This window comes from Aythya marila (genome assembly GCF_965140915.1).
Source record: "Aythya marila genome assembly, chromosome: 1".
Taxonomy (NCBI): domain Eukaryota; kingdom Metazoa; phylum Chordata; class Aves; order Anseriformes; family Anatidae; genus Aythya; species Aythya marila.
Genome location: NC_139042.1, coordinates 61,164,694 through 61,182,165, shown reverse-complemented (window position 1 = coordinate 61,182,165; position 17,472 = coordinate 61,164,694). Strand labels below are relative to the sequence as shown.

The 17,472-nt window shown below is 44.0% G+C and overlaps 2 protein-coding genes across 4 annotated transcripts in view; one reads left to right on the top strand and one right to left on the bottom strand.

Moving 5' to 3' along the window:
• NAXD (NAD(P)HX dehydratase) overlaps positions 1 to 14,181 on the top strand; it is a 49,483-nt gene extending 35,302 nt beyond the window's left edge. For both annotated transcript variants that reach the window (XM_082781553.1, XM_082781552.1), the window contains exons 10-12: positions 59 to 179; positions 9,937 to 10,057; positions 11,921 to 14,181. In XM_082781553.1, the coding sequence (XP_082637679.1) occupies positions 59 to 179; positions 9,937 to 10,057; positions 11,921 to 12,071 (393 nt within the window). In that variant the 3' untranslated portion in view covers positions 12,072 to 14,181. The remainder of the gene's footprint in view (positions 1 to 58; positions 180 to 9,936; positions 10,058 to 11,920) is intronic.
• Positions 14,182 to 14,838: 657 nt separating this feature from the next.
• The window catches only part of CARS2 (cysteinyl-tRNA synthetase 2, mitochondrial), a 34,753-nt gene continuing 32,119 nt past the window's right edge, over positions 14,839 to 17,472 (bottom strand). The window contains exon 15 of one of the 2 annotated variants that reach the window (XM_082768007.1): positions 14,839 to 15,101. In XM_082768007.1, coding sequence (XP_082624133.1) covers positions 15,027 to 15,101 — 75 coding nt within the window. In that variant the 3' untranslated portion in view covers positions 14,839 to 15,026. The remainder of the gene's footprint in view (positions 15,102 to 17,472) is intronic. The other variant, XM_082768006.1, reaches the window with a different exon arrangement.

The following is a 17,472-nucleotide window of genomic DNA, read 5'->3' as shown; positions in this document are numbered from 1 at the left end:
TAGAATATTTTGTTCTAGTAATAAAATACGTACTGTGTATGGAATTCTTGTGTTGTAGCTTAGAGACCCCGTAGACAGTAGTGATCATCATGGATGTGTATTAAGACTCAGCCAAGCCATGGGGAATTTGACAGTTGTTCAAAAGGGAGAACGAGATCTTATTTCAGATGGAGATAAAGGTAAGTGAAACCTTTTGCTTTTAGCAATGTGATTTTTTTTGTTTGCTTTCAGACATAGTCCAGTGGTTGGATTGTATAGTAACTGGTTGACTGTTCCCCTGATGATCGAAGGGGAGGGAAGGCTGTCTAAAAAGCATAAAATATCAACCTTTCGATGCTTTATGTAAGTTGATATTTTAAAAGAGTGCAACTTAGTTGCCGAAAAAGTTAATGATTGTATTTCTCATTTAAATGACTGTAATAATGTTTTACACTAAACACATACTGAGAATCTCACTTTTTATAAGCTGTTTAAAAATCCTTAGCTGAGCTGGTCTAAGTGCAGATGTCACTGCTAAACTAATAAAGAATAATAGTGGTGTTTCACCATATATTGGCGAGTCTGAAAAATGAAGATTTCTTGAGATTCATGGACTGCTCATTGTCCACCGTGGGGTTGTAGATTAGTGTGTGTGTATATATGACTCATATGTTAGCCCTGACAATATTTTTTTTAATTTAGCTCTAGATTGCCATTACAACTTTTTAAAACAGTCACTTACTAATATGGTTAAAGTATACTTAATTAAATTTGCTGCCTATCTGATGCTAAGATCGTTTGCTGTGATAAGTATAAAATTAATTCATGAGTGCCTTCATCCCATTTTGACTACATGGCATTACTTCACGTACATAACAAGCAGCAGCTCTGCCCCTAATTACTTGAAATGCTAATCTCTGATAAATGTTTATGCGTTTTCAGAATCTTTTTGTATTTGCAGTCAATTTTTCATTACTTGGAGCCATGGGAGTCTTTTATAAGAGAAAAAAAAGACATGTAACATGACAGTTGGTTTGAGCAGAGCCACTTCCAGGTACCCCCCATTAGTACAGACACTGTAGCAGACTGTGAAGCACGCTGGGACTGGAAATGATGTAGTTATGCCTATGTGGTGAAGGGCTTCGATAGGTCATGCAGTTCCCAAGTAGCTCTGCATAAAGTCTGCTGTCGTGTGTGCACCAATGGCAGGCTTGGTTTGTAACCTTGGACATCAGTCCGTGCTGAAGGGAGAATGAACTCTGCCAGAGGAGAAAATAGCCTAGCTCCAGTTTACGTCAGCTAGAGAGCTTTAGAGCACTGTGGCATCTCTTCTTGCTGTGTTTTTGTGTCAACTGGGTTATTTTTATGCAGGTTTGTTGCCTTTGTAATGAATGTCAGGAAAATTGGTGACACCTTAGACCGAGCACATTTGCTAGTATCTCTCTGTTCTTTTGAGTTGCTATTCTTGAGATAAGTGTACCCCCACTGCTTGCAGGAGAAAGGCGACAGTATCCATTGTCTCTTGTCACGCAGGATTCAAAAAGGGGAAGCATCTGAAAGTCTTTGCAATTCCAATTTTGAACGGTCAGGCGTGGCACAAATTTGGTGTATGCCTGGTGTGCTTTGGGGGCTTTGCATTGTTCCCCCTTCCCTCCTCCTCTTTGTCTTGTGTACTGATTTTTTTTCTCTCTTAGTTAAGTGGCTTTTTATTTGAAATAAAAAACAATTTTGTGGCTTTATAGCAATTGTTTGATATAGCTATCGGCTGTTTTTGTGTTCTTACATTGGCTCTGTGATTGATGCTTTCTCTCTCCTGGATTACAGACATTACAGGTAGCATTACTGAGCAATAAGAAAGCAGTTGTCAGGTTTAATGCATGTTACAGTGTCGACTACAAACACTGTTTTTAGCGTTTGTGTTGCTTGTAAGAAAGTTCCTGAGAATTTTGCAGAAATTAAAGACATCAGCTTCCTTTTAAGAAGAATGTTCCTTGGGTCTGGGAGTTACTGTTGGTCAATTTTTGAAAGGCTTGAATGCAAAATTACATGGAGAAAGGAGATCCTACTGTCTGCTCTGGGCTGTAACGCAGAACATGTTGTCGTGCCACTGACCTTGAATTCTCTACCAGGTTTTCCGCTCTTAACTTCTGCTTTTTTCATCTGTCTGTTCTTTTGATCTGATGTCATTTTTTTTCAGCTGAGACAACACAAATGATGATTCCAGTGTGAGCGAAATCCAGATCTTTGGATCAGGCCAATGTCCTCTGAGCACAATGAAACATTATGAAAAGATCTGTGTACTCCTCTTGCCTCTTATTTTTCATATTGTCACCTGTCTATTGTGCTTAAGCCTTACCTATTTTCAGGCATTTCTTGTTTGATCTTATATGCTTAGCACGCTGATACTCCAGTTTCCAGATGTCACTTCTAAACTGTCTCCTTCGGGCATATAATGCATGCATACTTCCTGAAAAATTAAGTCTGAATGCTCTCCAGAAAAAACAAAACTTGCAAACCCAGCTATGTATCTTTGGTGTGCAGTGCTTGGCTGTTGTGGAAAGAAAACTTTCTGAGGATGCAGGGTTTGCAGCTGGGAAATCCGTGTCTTGGTGAATACTTCTTGGCTTCGAGTGATTGTAGTGGCTGTTGTCACAATACTTTTGTACATGTGTCTGTAGGAAATTGAGTGAGTAGAAGGTTTACTTCTGTTAGTTTAAGACCAGAAAGGTTATCAAGTGATTTGACAGTGGGCTGGAAGTAAAGGTGTTGGTGAAGGATTACTGTTAGCAAACAACTCTAATCTGAGCAAACCGGCACAATAAACTCTGATTGGAAGCTGAGGTATCAACAATTCAGATGACAAGTAAGGCATATTTTATTAAGAGTCAAAGAAATTATCCTTAGAATAGCATAGCTAGAACCTTGATAAATTCCCAAACTTTAAAAAAAAAAAAAAAAAAGGACACTTCTGAGGTTGTTTTTTACAGATCACATTTTTTACAGGCCACATCCAAGTGGTTCTTTGTGGCCTTAAAATCAGAACCGAATCACATACATAGCCTCTGTGAAATCAGTAACAGCCCTCCACTACAAACGAGGCTTTTCTAAAATGTCTCACTTTCAGTAACGAGCTGCCAACTGCCCTGTAAACGTAATCAGCAAGATTTTAAATTAAGTTTTATATACTCTTTTTCTCTTTCCTTTTGCAATTTCACTATATAGCTTGGTCTACACTTGTTGATTCCCTGCTCTACAAAGATGAGCTTCACCATGCTCTTGGTAGGTGATATCAGTGCCATCACTGACCAGGGTAGGAATGAGTACTCAGCCTGTGGGTAGAAGGTAAGTCAGCTTTTATTCACTACGGCACAGCTCTCTAAGGTTTTCTTTTTATTATTCATTGGAGAACTGGTCAATAATAAAGTGTGGTTATACCAGTCATAGTTCCTAGCATGTTTAAAATTTGGTTAGGTCCTTGAATTAGATCATTTGTTTTATTGGTTGTTTTCTCTTTTTTTATTTATTTTTTAACGTTACAATAAGTTTTTTCCTGTACTTTCCCCAGCACCTGTGTTCGTCCTCTCCTCCCTTCCAAAAGGCAGACCTCATGGGTAACCAACCACTTGCTGCCTCTGACTACTTTTACCTGGAGCCAGTAGTCAGTGTTTCCCTCCTGTTGCCCAGCTGCAGCTATGGTCAAGAGAAGCAAAGAAGCATGTGAGAGGGAGTATCGAGTACTGAGTATGGGGTAAAAAGCCATCTCTTGCACTAAATCCCCAAGCAGTACTTAAAATTTCTGCTGTTAATCTGCCATACAGCTGGAAATAAGGCTACTCTGTGCGTCAGTCCCCGGTTCCCTTAGCTAAAAGCTCTTACAGTGTCCAGCTGCCCTGCAGATTCTGCCTAGATTTTAGTACCTTGAGCTCAGTACCTTGAGCTCCACTCCTGCTTCTGCAGACTGAACAAAACAGGGAGGTCTTGGTTCCTGTCCGCTATCCCACCCTGTTTGTCACTGCATGTGTGGCCCAGCCTGTTGCCTCCCTGGCAATACTCATCTGTTACCACGTCCATCCCCTGGCTCCTGCACCTATCCAAGGAGAGGAATATAAAATTCAGATTTTCTTTTGACCTAATTTGCCTGGTGTTTTGCACTCAAGGACCTAGCTAAGTTTTAAAAGTGTGATTAGGGAATACAAAAGTATAAGCACCCTTTATATAAAAGCCAACTTACATTTTCCACATCAGTCGAGTGAGGTTTCTCCAGCCCAGGTCATTAATATTGGTTGCCCTGTCTTTATGCAGTCTGGAACGTGTTTCTGGGAGTCTCCAGTCTCCAGCTACATAGCTTTGTGAACTAACTTGCAAAAGGAAAAAGATACATTTCTTCTTATTATGGTTTTGTTGGTAAAAGGTTTTACTAAAGATCTGGTAATGGTCTAAACCTGAATCTTGCATTTGGTGGAACAAAGTGGTTCTTGATAGCTGGCTACATTATGTTGCATATGTGGTGGCTTTACTCAGGCAGGCAGCTGAGCTCCACCACAGCCACTCTCACTCCCCCTCCTCAAAGGGAAAGGGGGAGAAAATGTGATGGAAAGGCTCAAGGGGTGAGGTAAGGACAGGGAGATCGCTCAACAATTACCATCATGGGCAAAACAGACTCAACATAGGGATGTTAGAGAAATGTATTACCTATTGCTAACTAGCTAAAACACTGAGAAACAACAACAAACTACAAACACCTCCCCCCATCCACCCTCTTCTACCTCCTTCCCCTGAGCAGTGCAGGGAAACAGGGAATGGGGGCTGTGGCTGGTCCCTAACGCTTCGCTTCGTCTCTGCCACTCCTTCATGGTCACGCTCTGCCCCTGCTCCACGTGGGGTCCCTCCCACAGGCAGCAGCTCTTCAAGCACTGCTCCCACACGGCTCTGTCCCACAGGGTCCATCCATCCCCCAGGAGCAAACTGCTCCAGCACGGGTCCCCCACGGGTGGGCAGCAGCTCCCCCCAGACCCCTGCTCCTGTGTGGGCTCCTCTCCACGGGCTGCAGCTCCGGCCCGGGGCCTGCTCCTGCGGGGGCTCTCCATGGGCCGCAGCCTCCTCCAGGCCACATCCACCGGGGGCTCCTCCACCCATAGGGGGGCTGCAGTGTGGAGATCTGCTCCATGTGGGACCCATGGGCTGCAGGGGGACAGCCTGCTCCACCAGAGGCCTCTCCACAGGCCATGGGAGAACTGCTCCAGTGCCTGGAGCACCTCCTGCCCTCCCACTGCACTCAGCTGGGGGCTGCAGGGCTGCTTCTCACTCCTCTCTCCCAGCTGCTGTTGTGTAGTAAGTTTTTTTTTCCCCTTTCTTAAATCTGCTTTCACAGAGGTACAAACATTTGTTTGGCTCTGGCCAGCGGCAGGTCCCATTGGAGCCAGCTGAAACTGGCCCTTATCTGACGGGGGCAGCTTCTGGATTCTCACAGAGGCCACCCCTTCAGGCCCCCGCTATCAAAACCTTGCCACCCGATACAGCATAGAAAGTAGAAACATAAAACATTCCAATTAAATGAGATTATTTGTTCTGTGAGGTAGCTGATGAGTCATAGAGGAGTCAGAATGGTTGTACCTTTCATTTGCACATCCTTAATTCCTTTAGGATAAGTACAATTCTCTTGCTTTGTAAGAGGAAAACAAGTGCAGAGGACTTGTTCAGGATGTCTGAAAATCATGAATAAAATTTTAATCTCCAGGCTGTCTTTTGGTCTGCAGATTCAGTAAATGTGGTGCTTCACGGACTCTTTAGCCTTCGTTATCATCAGCAGCAATAAGTGTTGAGCCTTAACTAGCATTCCCATATTTCACAGTCTGTACTCTAAATAAAAACATCAAAAATTAGCTGCCTGTGTTTTTTTCCACTACCGTGAATATTGTGAATCAAGAATATTGCAGACATAGGTTACTTTTTACACTGTACGTGAGCCTTCAGTTTTCTAGCTGCGACCCATGTAGTAGCTAGTATAAATAGGGCTGCCTGTACAGAGCTGTATCAAAATTCATGCTTTCCATTTAATTCACAGCCTTTGATCTCAGCAAAGCTACTACATTCATTTATTTATTTTTTAACTCACAAGACAGCTATTTTCAGTTACATCACAGGCTGTTTTATTAATTAAATGTATAATAGCCATAAATTTGTCATGCTTCTGGGGCTTGACTTGCCAGCACAGTTTGGGCTGTTGGCACTTTTGGCTTGCTGGCAGTGGTGTAGGTAAGCAAGAAGCCATGATCTGAATGCTTGCCCAAATGCTAGTTTTTATCTTATCTTCAAGGTATGTTGAAAAGGGAGTGATGATAACTTACTCTATGTCCTGAAGTACGTTACGTATATATAGAAGCTACTTAATAACTTGCCCATTGTTACCCCTAAAGTTTGGGGCTGAATTTTGATTTTTTTAATACGTAAAACTCTAGAAATTTCTACTTTCCAGTATTCTGTCAGCATGACAGCCTTCATTTTTATTTTTATTTTTTGTTTCTGTGGCACTCATATTTCAGTACAAATTGTTTTAATGGACTTAGGCAAAGCAAGAAATCTGGGTGACTGTATGACCAACATGTTGGGTTTGCTGCACACAGCTCTGGCAATATTTATGTGCTGTTTAATCGCTGAGACTATGTTGAAACTGTTGAAATAGGGCTGTGGTTGTTCTGAGTTCAGCAGACCTTTCTTACCATATTTCATTCAGCGATTTCATCAAGTGATAACAATTTTATTTCAGCTGGCCTTTTCGTACTACAGTCTCTGGATGCTCCATGGATAGGTAGTAGGGAGTTGTTGCTTTGTTGGTTGTGGGTTTTTTTTCAGGAAGTCGCTTGGCATAAATTGGTTTTCATTAAAATTCTACCTATTAGTTATAGTGAGTTAGTTCTTCAATTTTTCACCCTTTGAAATAAAGCCTTCATATTTGATTGCCAGGACCTATTAAGAAACAAAAGCAGACTCCCTGCCCCAGCAGCCGGTTTGGCTGGTGTTAGCTGCTTGTTCCTACTGTAAAGGCCTGTCAGTAGGACTATAGGTGAACCTCCCCATTACTTTGATTGGGACTGATGTTAGACTACTTGACCTTAAGTAGCCCCGATTGCTGTCTTTCAGCATTGACAAGTAGTGGTGATTTCACTCTTCCCAGTGTCCCTGCTGTTCAACATTTGGTTGTCTTGGTCTCCTCAGCTCTTCCAGAATTAGATGAACCTTGCTTTCTAGGCCTTCTCATTTACAGTCTTCATCGCTAGCCTCACAGAGCAGTGGGCAGAAAAATGCTTCATCCTCATGCGAACACATCATTCTTCATCTCTCCAGGGAAGAGCTATCTGCCTTCCCTACATCACCGCTGAACATCCCATCGTGTCCATCTAACAGAGGTCTTGGAAGGCTGCCACTGGTGGTTGCTGCTCGGTGCAACACATCGGGAGGTCGCCCACATGGTCGCTGAAGAAATGCTCGATCCAGTGGGCCACAGACATTTATTTGGTCAGGGATTTTGTTTTGGTGCTGAGAGTGAGGAAGATAACAGTTTATTTTTATTGCTCGAGGAGAAAGTTGAGAAAAGCATCTCGAAGACTTTGTCCTTTGTGGGTTTGGCAGCACGCCACTGTGTCGTGACGGTAGTGCGGGATTCCTTCTTTTATTTTAAAAGCTCTCAGCAGTGACGATTGTTCAAAGGACTTTTTCATTCCTTTCCACACTGCCTGTCGTTCATCACGCTTTTATTTTGAGGTATTTTTTTGAGGAACTGAGCCTCTGTGCAAGAACTTGCCAAGCATTATACCTTTCCCCCCTCATTCAAGTGAATTTCCTGTAATTCTGCTGCTTTGAAGCTATTGCATGGATTTGTTTTCCAGCATCTCTGTGCGGAGTACAAAGGTCTGCCTTTGTTGCTGCCTGTGAGGTAGTCTGCACATATTTGAGACTTACTTACATAAAAAAAAAAAAAGGGACACAAACAAAAGACCACTTTTTGTAGCAGGGTATTATAATTGGCCTAGTTTGAGGAGATCTTACTTTCCTACACAGCTCAAAACTGGCTGGAAGGTTGCGGGGCTACAGAATAGTGGCAGATGGTGACATACAGCTAATAAGCAGGGGCTTGTGCTCGGCTGTCAGTCAGAAGGCCTCAAAGCTTTTGAACAGAGGATTTCCATCCTGCCTCCTGCCAGGAGTTCAAGACCTCAAAGTGAAAATCCTGTGAGATACCATCTTCAAAGTAGCAGAATTAGAGGTAATTTCTCCAAAGCGCTGTATTTAAAAAAAAAAAAAAAAAAAAATCCACCTAAAAGGGCATACCTTTTTTTCAGATACCTAACTCCGAAGTGTATTACGCTTGTGAAATTTGACATTAACTACTGCTCACCGAGGAACACAGCCAGCATCTTAATTTGGGACGGGGGAGGGGAGGGGAGACGAGTGATTGGGAAAATTAGCTGCGGGGAACGCTGCCGGGGTGTCTGCGGTGTGCGGGGTGACTGATGGCTCTTTGCCCTCCCAGTGGCAGCAGAAGTGCACAGCTGCCTGGCCTCGTGAGCCCAGCAATTCCCGCTGGAAGAATGGGTAGGAAATGGAAACGAAGTGCAATTCTCTGGTGCACTGTGTAACAGAAAGCAGAAATGAACTATGCAGATCAACTGGATAGGGCTTGCTTGTGCTGAGCAGTTTTTTAATGTCTCTCTATTTAAGAAAGCTTTACCTGCAAGGGCTTCAGATTTGTCCCATTATCTCAGACATGTTCCCTCTACAAATATGAATAACATTCCCTCTAAAACGCCTGTGCTGCTCTCTTCATGTGTCTTGGAGAAACCCAGCCCAGGTGACTGCAGGAAACCGGGGTAAAGGCTGTCGTCCCAGCAGTGTCTTGCTTGAAGTACTTGCTTGTGTACGTAGCTTGCCCAGGAATGCACAATCCATGATGTGCAGAGCCAATAGCTCCTGAGTACCTGCCTGGAGATCCTAAACATTGCTACGTGGCCACCACTGATATTATCAGCTCTTCTGTTCTCGTAGGAGAGGAAAAGAAGGTTCTCTTTTTTTCTTTTCTTTTTCTTCTTTTTTTTTTTTTTTTTCTTCCAGAGGCTAGCAAGGAGAGCTAAGGGCAGATACATACCCACAAGAGAGTTTGGAGAAGGGTAGCAGAGTTGGTGGTGGTCTCTTTTTCCGTGCCTTACGGATCCTCCAGGCTTCTTCCTTGGGCTTGCTGAGAGTGGAGAGCAAGGGAGTTACATTCAGTGACAATATTTGCATGTTCTTTGTAGTTAAAGCTCCGCAGAGATCAGTTTGACAAAGGACCTTTGTATATTTAACACAGAAACGGAACATCTGATACTCTGACAGAGTCTGTCCACGGTGACACTGCTGACGGAAAGGCATGGGCTCTCAGGGTGCTGTTGGTTGGCAGAAAAAGAGATCCCTTTTTTGGCTGTATTCTTACAAAGCCTCAGGAAAAGACAGCTTTGAGTGGTGTCTTTCTGATGGACATGGAAGGAGGCTTCAGAATGTTGCTCCGTTGAGTTCAGAGAGCATTTGCTCTTTGTGAAACACCTTGCCTTAACATTTGGAAACACTGGAGGTCAGAGGCTCTGGAGAGCTGCGTCTGTGCAGTGGCTGGTGGAGGGATGTGGTCCAGCTCGGGTTGTGTGCATGTTGTGGCAGCATCAGTAGTGTACATCAACAGGAATCAGTGACTGAATGTCTGAGATGGAAAACGTAAGGTATATGCGTTGTGTTGTTACTTAGTAAAGACTGAAAAGCAATTGGAAAAGTATTTTTTAAATGTTAACACTTTTTTTTTTTGACGAGTGGTGTATTTCAGCATGTACTGCTGCCTGTGAATTTCTTCCGAGATGAGCCCTCGCAGCTACAGCGTTGTTATTGTGAACGGATGAAAAAACGCACGACTGTTTTTGGTTTGTCTGTTCACAGTGCTGGTGTGCAGCCATGAAGGAAGCAGCCGGAGGTGTGGAGGACAGGGAGACCTCCTTTCTGGTTCTCTGGGAGTCTTAGCACACTGGGCATTTATGGCTGGAGCTGAGAAAACAAATGGGTATGAATATTAATTAATAACTTATTAATTCTCGTTAGTCTGTGTTCCCCTATGGCAGCTGTTGTAGACCTGCCATAGAACTTTTCAGATAAAATTGGGACTAAAATATCCGTGTACTTTTAAAACTTTAAGTGTGTTGTAGTGCAGTCCCCTGGTTCCTGTTACGGTAAGAAAAACTAACATCTCCCACATTTGAGGCAGAAAAGTGTGATCCTGGCTCAATTCCCAAAGACACTTACGTATGGAATATATGTTTTCAAAACAGTTAAATGCAGGCAAAAAAAATGAAGAATAAGTGATGGTCACTCAGTAATATTTCTGTAATTCAAAAATAGGTCATTTAGTTTTGTTTTTGTAACTCGGTGAGTTACCTTGCATTGTACCGCAGTAAGGCAGAGGGACAGGTAAGTTGAAACTGGGAAACAAGGCACAGTTTCATAGAGGGTGACCGTCTTAAGGCCAAGGGGCAGGCTGGTTTGCTCGTACATAAAGCCAACACCCACCTGCAGCTGGCTGCTGGCTCTTGTGTTAAATGGTGTCAGTTCCTCTCTGACTAGTTGGTCCCTATAGCTGTGTAGGCTTCCTGTGAAAGTAGCTTCTTTAAATAACACTGAAAGGAACCTTAAGACAAGTAGTGAGGGAGCAGCAGTCCCTTCCCAGTAAGTAATGAGCTATGAACTGTAGACTGCAGTCTGAAGTAATGAAATTTCCCCATACACCTTTCAGATACGTTGTCTCTTGTGACTGCGTGCCCCTCTAGTCCAGTAGCAGTAGTAGCAGTACGCCCTTTGCTACTGTATGAGATCACAGATTATATGAGAAGTCAATGTGGAGAGCTCCACTTCTTCTGCTGAAAAAATTCAGATATTACTGTCTCATTGTTTGTCTCTGCCAAAGCTTTTCTTTTCAGTGTTTCCTCCTATAGGAGTCCGTTGTTTTCTAGGTATCTCTTCAATCCTGTTTGACCTTGTTCAGTCTCAGGGGCATTTGTTTGGAGACAAGATGTCCAGGGCTAAACACAGTGCTGAGCTAAGGCATGTAGCTGACCTCCCTGGTTTTTGTTTGGGCTCTTGGTTTTTGCAGCTTCTGACCATGAGTTTTGCCTTCTTGGGCTGCCCCACTGAGCGTGGCTGTCTGCAGTAATCACCAGAACCTTGCTCCAGGTCCCAGCTTTCTCTAGTTGGTGTCTTAAATTCCAGTAGCATTCCTTGTCCCCTAGGGCTGGCTGCTGAATTATTCTGCTGTTTTCCTCTTCTCCGGGACTGCAAAAGCAGCAGAAGTGGCTCCCATGGCCTGTAAAAGGTGCTTTGGAGGTGCCAGGTCTGTGCTTCTCCAGGGGAGGTTCAGTGCCTGAGCGATGGGGACGGAGATGCTCTGTCAGGCAGCTCATAAACGTAGAAAGCATTAAGAGAGTGTGCCTTAATTTCTGGTGTGGCCCACAGCTGTCATCGTACTCTCTGTAAGCTGATTTAATGAAACATGATGGCTCCCAGTGCAGTCGGTGAGGTGTTTACACATGATCTGAGTCTGTGAGGGGCCACCTGGTTGTCCGTGGCCATGGAACACCTTCTGACCCACTTCCTGAGCACGTGTGTTTTCCTTTTGCATCCTTCAGCACTGTTGTTTCTTAGTCATGTGCTGAGCCATGGGAAGAGAGGCGTGTGTTAAAAAATTCCCAGCCAAGGATGCTCTGCAACACAAGAGTTTAAGAAATGCAGGATTTTTTCTCAAGAGTCTTTCCCAGCAGGGCTGACAAACGTTTATGGGTACAAAGGTTACGCCTGCCACCTTACGAATTACACAAAGCTGCTTTAGAAAAGCAGTGTTCAGATATGGTTTGTAATTGTGTTTGTTTCCTTTTAGTCAAAATCCCTTCCTGGTGGCTGCGTTTGGAGCTTGCTCTCTTACGAGGCAGTGTAACAACCAAGCCTTCCAAAAATTTGGACGTTCAATGACTGCCTCTGACATGGTTTCAGAAGTTGGAACAGCTTTTAACAAACTTTTTGAAACCTGAAGCCAAAGCAGCGCAGAAGAAGAGGAAGAACAATGACTGCAAGAGTAATTGCATTTACAGTAGAATTGAAATAAGTAATGCACCCTTTCAAGTGCTGTAGCAGCATTGGTATGCTAGGTAGATTTTTTTTTTTATTTTTAAGAATAGAAAAATATGATTAATGTAGATATTTTCTAAGAGTTTGGAATACGAAAATGTTTTGGCTGAAATAAGCTGTAGTTGCAGATCTGTTATAATATAATAAAACTAAACTGAAAGTATTCCTCTGTTCTTTTTGATAGTTATTGAGCAATAACTAAAGTTTGAACAGCAAAAAAAAATAAATAATAAATGCACTTGATACTTAGATAAGAATAAAATTCTTCCACCAGCTCAACTGAATTTCTTGGATTGCACCAAGCTTGTCATGATTTCATCCTTAGGCCGTCTGTCTAGAGTTAACTGTTGCACTTCATTTTTTGCCATGCTAGTGTATTTACTTTAAGAAGCAAAACTAAGCCTCGTTGGAAAGGGAACGCATGAAGTTGCTTTAGATTCTGAATGTAACTAGTTGCCTTTTTCCATTCCCAGTCCCAGGGGCAGCATTCCTCCCAGCAGCACACCCCTGCCTGCCACGTCTGGCTTTCTGGGAGAAGATTCCCCCCGTTGCAGAATAAGGGCACGCTGTAGGTATATTAGCAGGGAACAGTGATTGTGTTTGCCTGAAGAAGAACTATTTTGAATTCCTTTAGCTGGTCTCAGCTCACCTGGAGCTCAGCGTGACGAACTGTGTGAAATTATCCTTGGGAGAGGTGCTAGGTGGGTAAGGAGTGTAGTGCCACCTAACTCAGCTGGTCAGGCTGCGGGGCTAGCGGCAGAGCGAGGTGCTTTTAAAAGTCAGATTGCCTGCTGGACTGGAGCTCAGAGCACGAGTGTACGTGTACAGAGGTGGCTATTTATTAACCAGCAGGAACTGAAGGAAAAGGCAGACAACAGCACACATCTGTCTGCTCTTAGTGATACACAGGCAGTCGTAAGTCAAAGACAGGGACAGAAGAATGGTGGCAGGTGCTCAGGCTCTGGGTTTAGAGGTGTTTTGCTCTGCCATTATTGCCAATCTGTTACCTCTATCTACTGTTACGAACACATCTGCCTGGCAGGCAGAACAGATGAGTGCTGGATACAAAGGGGAAGTTGGATTTTGCACAATACCGCTTCTGAAGTTTTTGGAAATTCAGTCAAAGCTTGTAAGGATTGAAGCAGTGTGGAGAGAGGGGCGAGCTCACTCGAAGGGCTGTCACAAAACCTTCAGTGAGGTCTGGAAGCGGGTGCTACCGTTGGACCTACGGCCCAGCTCCAAGTGTATATACTCCTTAAAGCGCAGGAACAAGCACACGAAGATGTGTCTAGTTCTTACAGCAGGTGTTATATATTCATTGCAACCACTCTTTTTTCCCAGTGGTCTGACTGTAGGCTGGAACACGGCATCGCTCATAGGTTCTTGTTCTCATTCCTTGCAATAGCTCCCCACAAAAAGCACTTGAAGTCAGGCTGCTCTCAGTCCTTCCCCTCCCGCCCTTACGGTCAATACTTCTGTATGCACTGTGACTACTACCTCACCCCGATGCATTTTTGGTTTTTCTTTTTAAACCAGTTGCCTATTTTTTAAAATAGGTTTTTAAATGTTTGCTCATTTTGGTCTATGAGGGTTCACGGACTTCTTTTTAGATTAGAGCAACTGTCTGTCTGCTCCTAAGAGATGGATTCTTGGGGTTTATTTTAAGCAATTTTGTAAACTGTCTACATCCCTGGGGAAACCAAGCTACAATTACTTTTCCCCCCAAACCTATTGGGGAAGCCCAACTCCTTTTAAATAAAGTCAGTGCTGGATTTTCTTCCAAATACCGAGCGTTTCTGTATGTAGACCATCACGGTATGCTAGCCCAACGGCGTTTGTAGGCAAAGGCAATTAAGCCCCAGGTATCTGTACAGATTTCAACCTGCCATGTCGGTTTTAAACCTACACAAAAGTTGTAACTTTGTTATTCACTAATGTATGCAAATTGTTACAATTTTTACGCATTCTGGAAATGTAGCGGTTTCTTTCAGTAGGAAATAAAAAACATAGCAAATGAACCGGCTGGAGTTTGGTGTGTTCTGATTACGCTGCCCCCAGAAGCCGAGCTGGGGGACGTGTCTGCCCTTCCTTCTCCTTTGCCACTGGTGGAAGCAATGCAGCCACTAACAGATGTAAAATCCCAGCAGAGGCACTTGAGCCTAAGTGCTAAGGAAGGCTGGTGACTAAAAATGGGTTTAGCTTAATAAATGCCACTTGGTGTAAAAGAAAGCCTTTATCCTTTTGAATAGATCACTTGTGTAATTTCAGATGTATAAGCCCATCTTCTTATTTAGCATCTCACAAAGTGATTTGAACATACAGAAACACAGTGGTAGGCATTTCGTTCACGTCCAAAATGCTCAGGTTACTTACTTCACAGGGCTTAATGACCACCCAGGTACCACACTGCACGTGCTAATTGCATTTTTCCACTTCTGAGAGCTGGATCCTGAGCCTGCCCTAGTCCCAGCACTAGGGAAAGCTCAGGGCAATCTGTGCAAAAACAAACTGGAAGGAGCCCAAGTCTTACAGGTAGGTGCTTGCGTGGTAATGAGGGAGAAGATTTCACAGACCAAGCCAGCAGCACTGTAGTAGGAGTTACTTCAAGGCTTAACATTATCAACTCCTTCTGTGCCTAAGAAAAAAATACCTCTGCTAGGGGTGTTTGGATGCCCGCACGCCCTGCATCTCATGTGCCCCTTCTTCAAGGCCAGTACTTATTTACCTAGTAGTAGTTCCAACGTTTTTGCTGAGATTACATCACTGTTAGACATTTTGTTCCAAAGATTTTATTTGGATACTACAGGTATTTACAACACTGAGCAGCTGCAACCAAAACCAAGTCCTGTAATGATGGTTCAGCTTTTTTTCTCAGTCTGCTGCTCCACTCGTCCACCTTCCACAATTTCCCAGGTCGAAACAGCACTTCTGTCCTGCAGGAACAAGGAAACGTGTTACTCTCATCAGCCTGCATCACACAGGGATCAGTGGAGCTGGCTGCAGCCCGTTCAGCGCGCCCTGTAATGTACCAGATGGAGCTCAATGAGTGTGCAGATATTATTTTTTTTTTCTGTCTACTCCAACACAAACGTCACGCAGCAAAGCTATTAATCAAGTTAGGAAAAGAGGTGGTGATACCACCTCACAGGAATGCCCTCACTATCAATGCTCAGTAGTTGTAAAACAAGCCCAGACAATTCTTCACAGTTAAGAGAAAAATAATTTTAAAAATGACTACAGGAAAACAACATATATTTTTCAATGTTAGGCACTCATAATCATATTCTCATGTTTAAGTGGCTGGCCTACATGGAAAACATCTCTTCTGTGGTCAGTACACAAGAAAATATTGCCTAACACATTCCTCTCTGTGAATTTTTAGAAGGATAGAAGCCTGTTGCTGTAAAAATCTGTAGTGCAATGTTATATTTTTGGAAGAGTATCATAACCAAACCAGTAATTTCGGTTTTGATACAGTCACTTGACCAGAGCTGTTGAAAATGACAAAAGTTTATCTGAATATTAAATGTTCAACAAGCTAAAATGTTAAAGGAGCTAACATAAGAGAAGCTGGAATACAATGTAGGATTTTCTTTGTATTGAAGGGAAAACTGTGATGTTTAAATAATTATGTCATTTCACTTCCTAATTCAAGGTATCTTGCATTTAATACACGCTTACTGTGACAAATTTCTGGAAACAAAGAGCCATGAGGCCATGCCATGAAAGGCCAGGTAAGGGTGGCAGCATGTAAAATATTTCCCTTTATAAAATAAGCACATTGTTGCATCTCATACGAGCACACTACAGCAACGCAACTCTGGTGTTCTGCTCGAGTTGTGAGCCGGCCAGAGGAGGTACAAGGCTGCAAGCTGGGTGCTGCCACATTTAACCTCCAGGTGGGAGCTGTCAGTACCGAAACAGGGAGCTGGCTCCCTCCTGCAGCACGCAGGAAGAATCAGGGGTCAAAACGCCGCCAAGAGCCAGCCTGCACCTGGGGAGTTCCTCCAAAGGGGCACGGCCACAGTGATCACAGCAGGGAATAAGCAGCATTGCCCGGGACTGGGGAGACTCATATAAAAACTAAAATAAATTGGGCTGGATCCCGGCTAAGGCCAATTTCTAGGAGGTTATTAAATATCCGTAAATCCCTTTAAGAACAAAACAAAACAAATCTTCAAAGGGGCTGGGGGGTGGGGGGGGGCACAGCTGTTTGGCCAGATGGATCAAACGGGGCCGCTCCTCTCCAAGGCTTGGATTTGCCTTCCTGACAGAGCAGCGAGGCTGAGGATTTAGCGACGTACAAACAAGGAAGCCGATGCTCCAGCTTCCCACGGGCTCCCTTTGCTTTCACAGCTGCAGCTCGCCACCGCTGGGCTCCGGCCCCCAACCCCGCTTGTATCCCTTCCACATGAAATCCCGAGCGCTGCCCACAGCTCGCGCTTGATTTTATTCAGTGCATCGACAAGTGACAGCTCTCACGCTCGGCAATTATAGGGGATGTGTGCTGCTATCCCCTAATGTCATCGTGCTTCACGGCCTCCCGTGGGTAAAACGATGCAAGGAGGCTGCGCGAGGCTCAAAACACAAGCGAGGAACAGCGAGAACTGCAGGGAGGGAGAAGGATGCTGAGCAGAAAGTGGAGCGTGATCCTGCACCTGAGGAACAAGATCAAACTAATGCCATGGAGCTGAGATGAAAAGGGCAGCGGAGCAGGAGAAGTGGAAGAAGCAGCGCACACGGAGGAAGTCACGCAGCATCTTGAGACGGGGAGGAAGCAGTGAGCCAACGAGGGGATTTCTCTTCAGCGGGAGACACAGTCAGGGGAATGAAGAAGAGGAACAGTGGCGTTAGGAACGGGCTGAGAGCAGAAAGCACCACGGAAAAAGGAGTGCGACAGGAACCAGGCAAAGCACTTGTGGCTCAGGGACATTTAGGATTGCACCTGCCAAAGACAGAAGAGGCTTTCTTGCACGGACTTATCTTTTTGGTGGGGAAATGTGAGGAGGTAGAGGAAGGTATTATTTTCCTAAGTCATCTCAGTTTATTTTCCAGTTCCTCTGCAGCCTTCTTAAAATAGCACACGTTACTCCTAGCCTTTCTTGTGTGTTAAACTCGGACAATTTAGGGATTTCTGAGCATGAGGGGATTATCAGTGGCAAAATAATACTTCCTTAGTAACTGCAGTAGCTACAGCGTGCACGGAGACACGAGGCTGAGGGGAGCAGAAGAGAAGGCCAGCAGTACCATCAGGGAAAAGCTCAGCTTCAGCTCAGCTGCTGCCTCCTGCCACTGCAGCTGTAT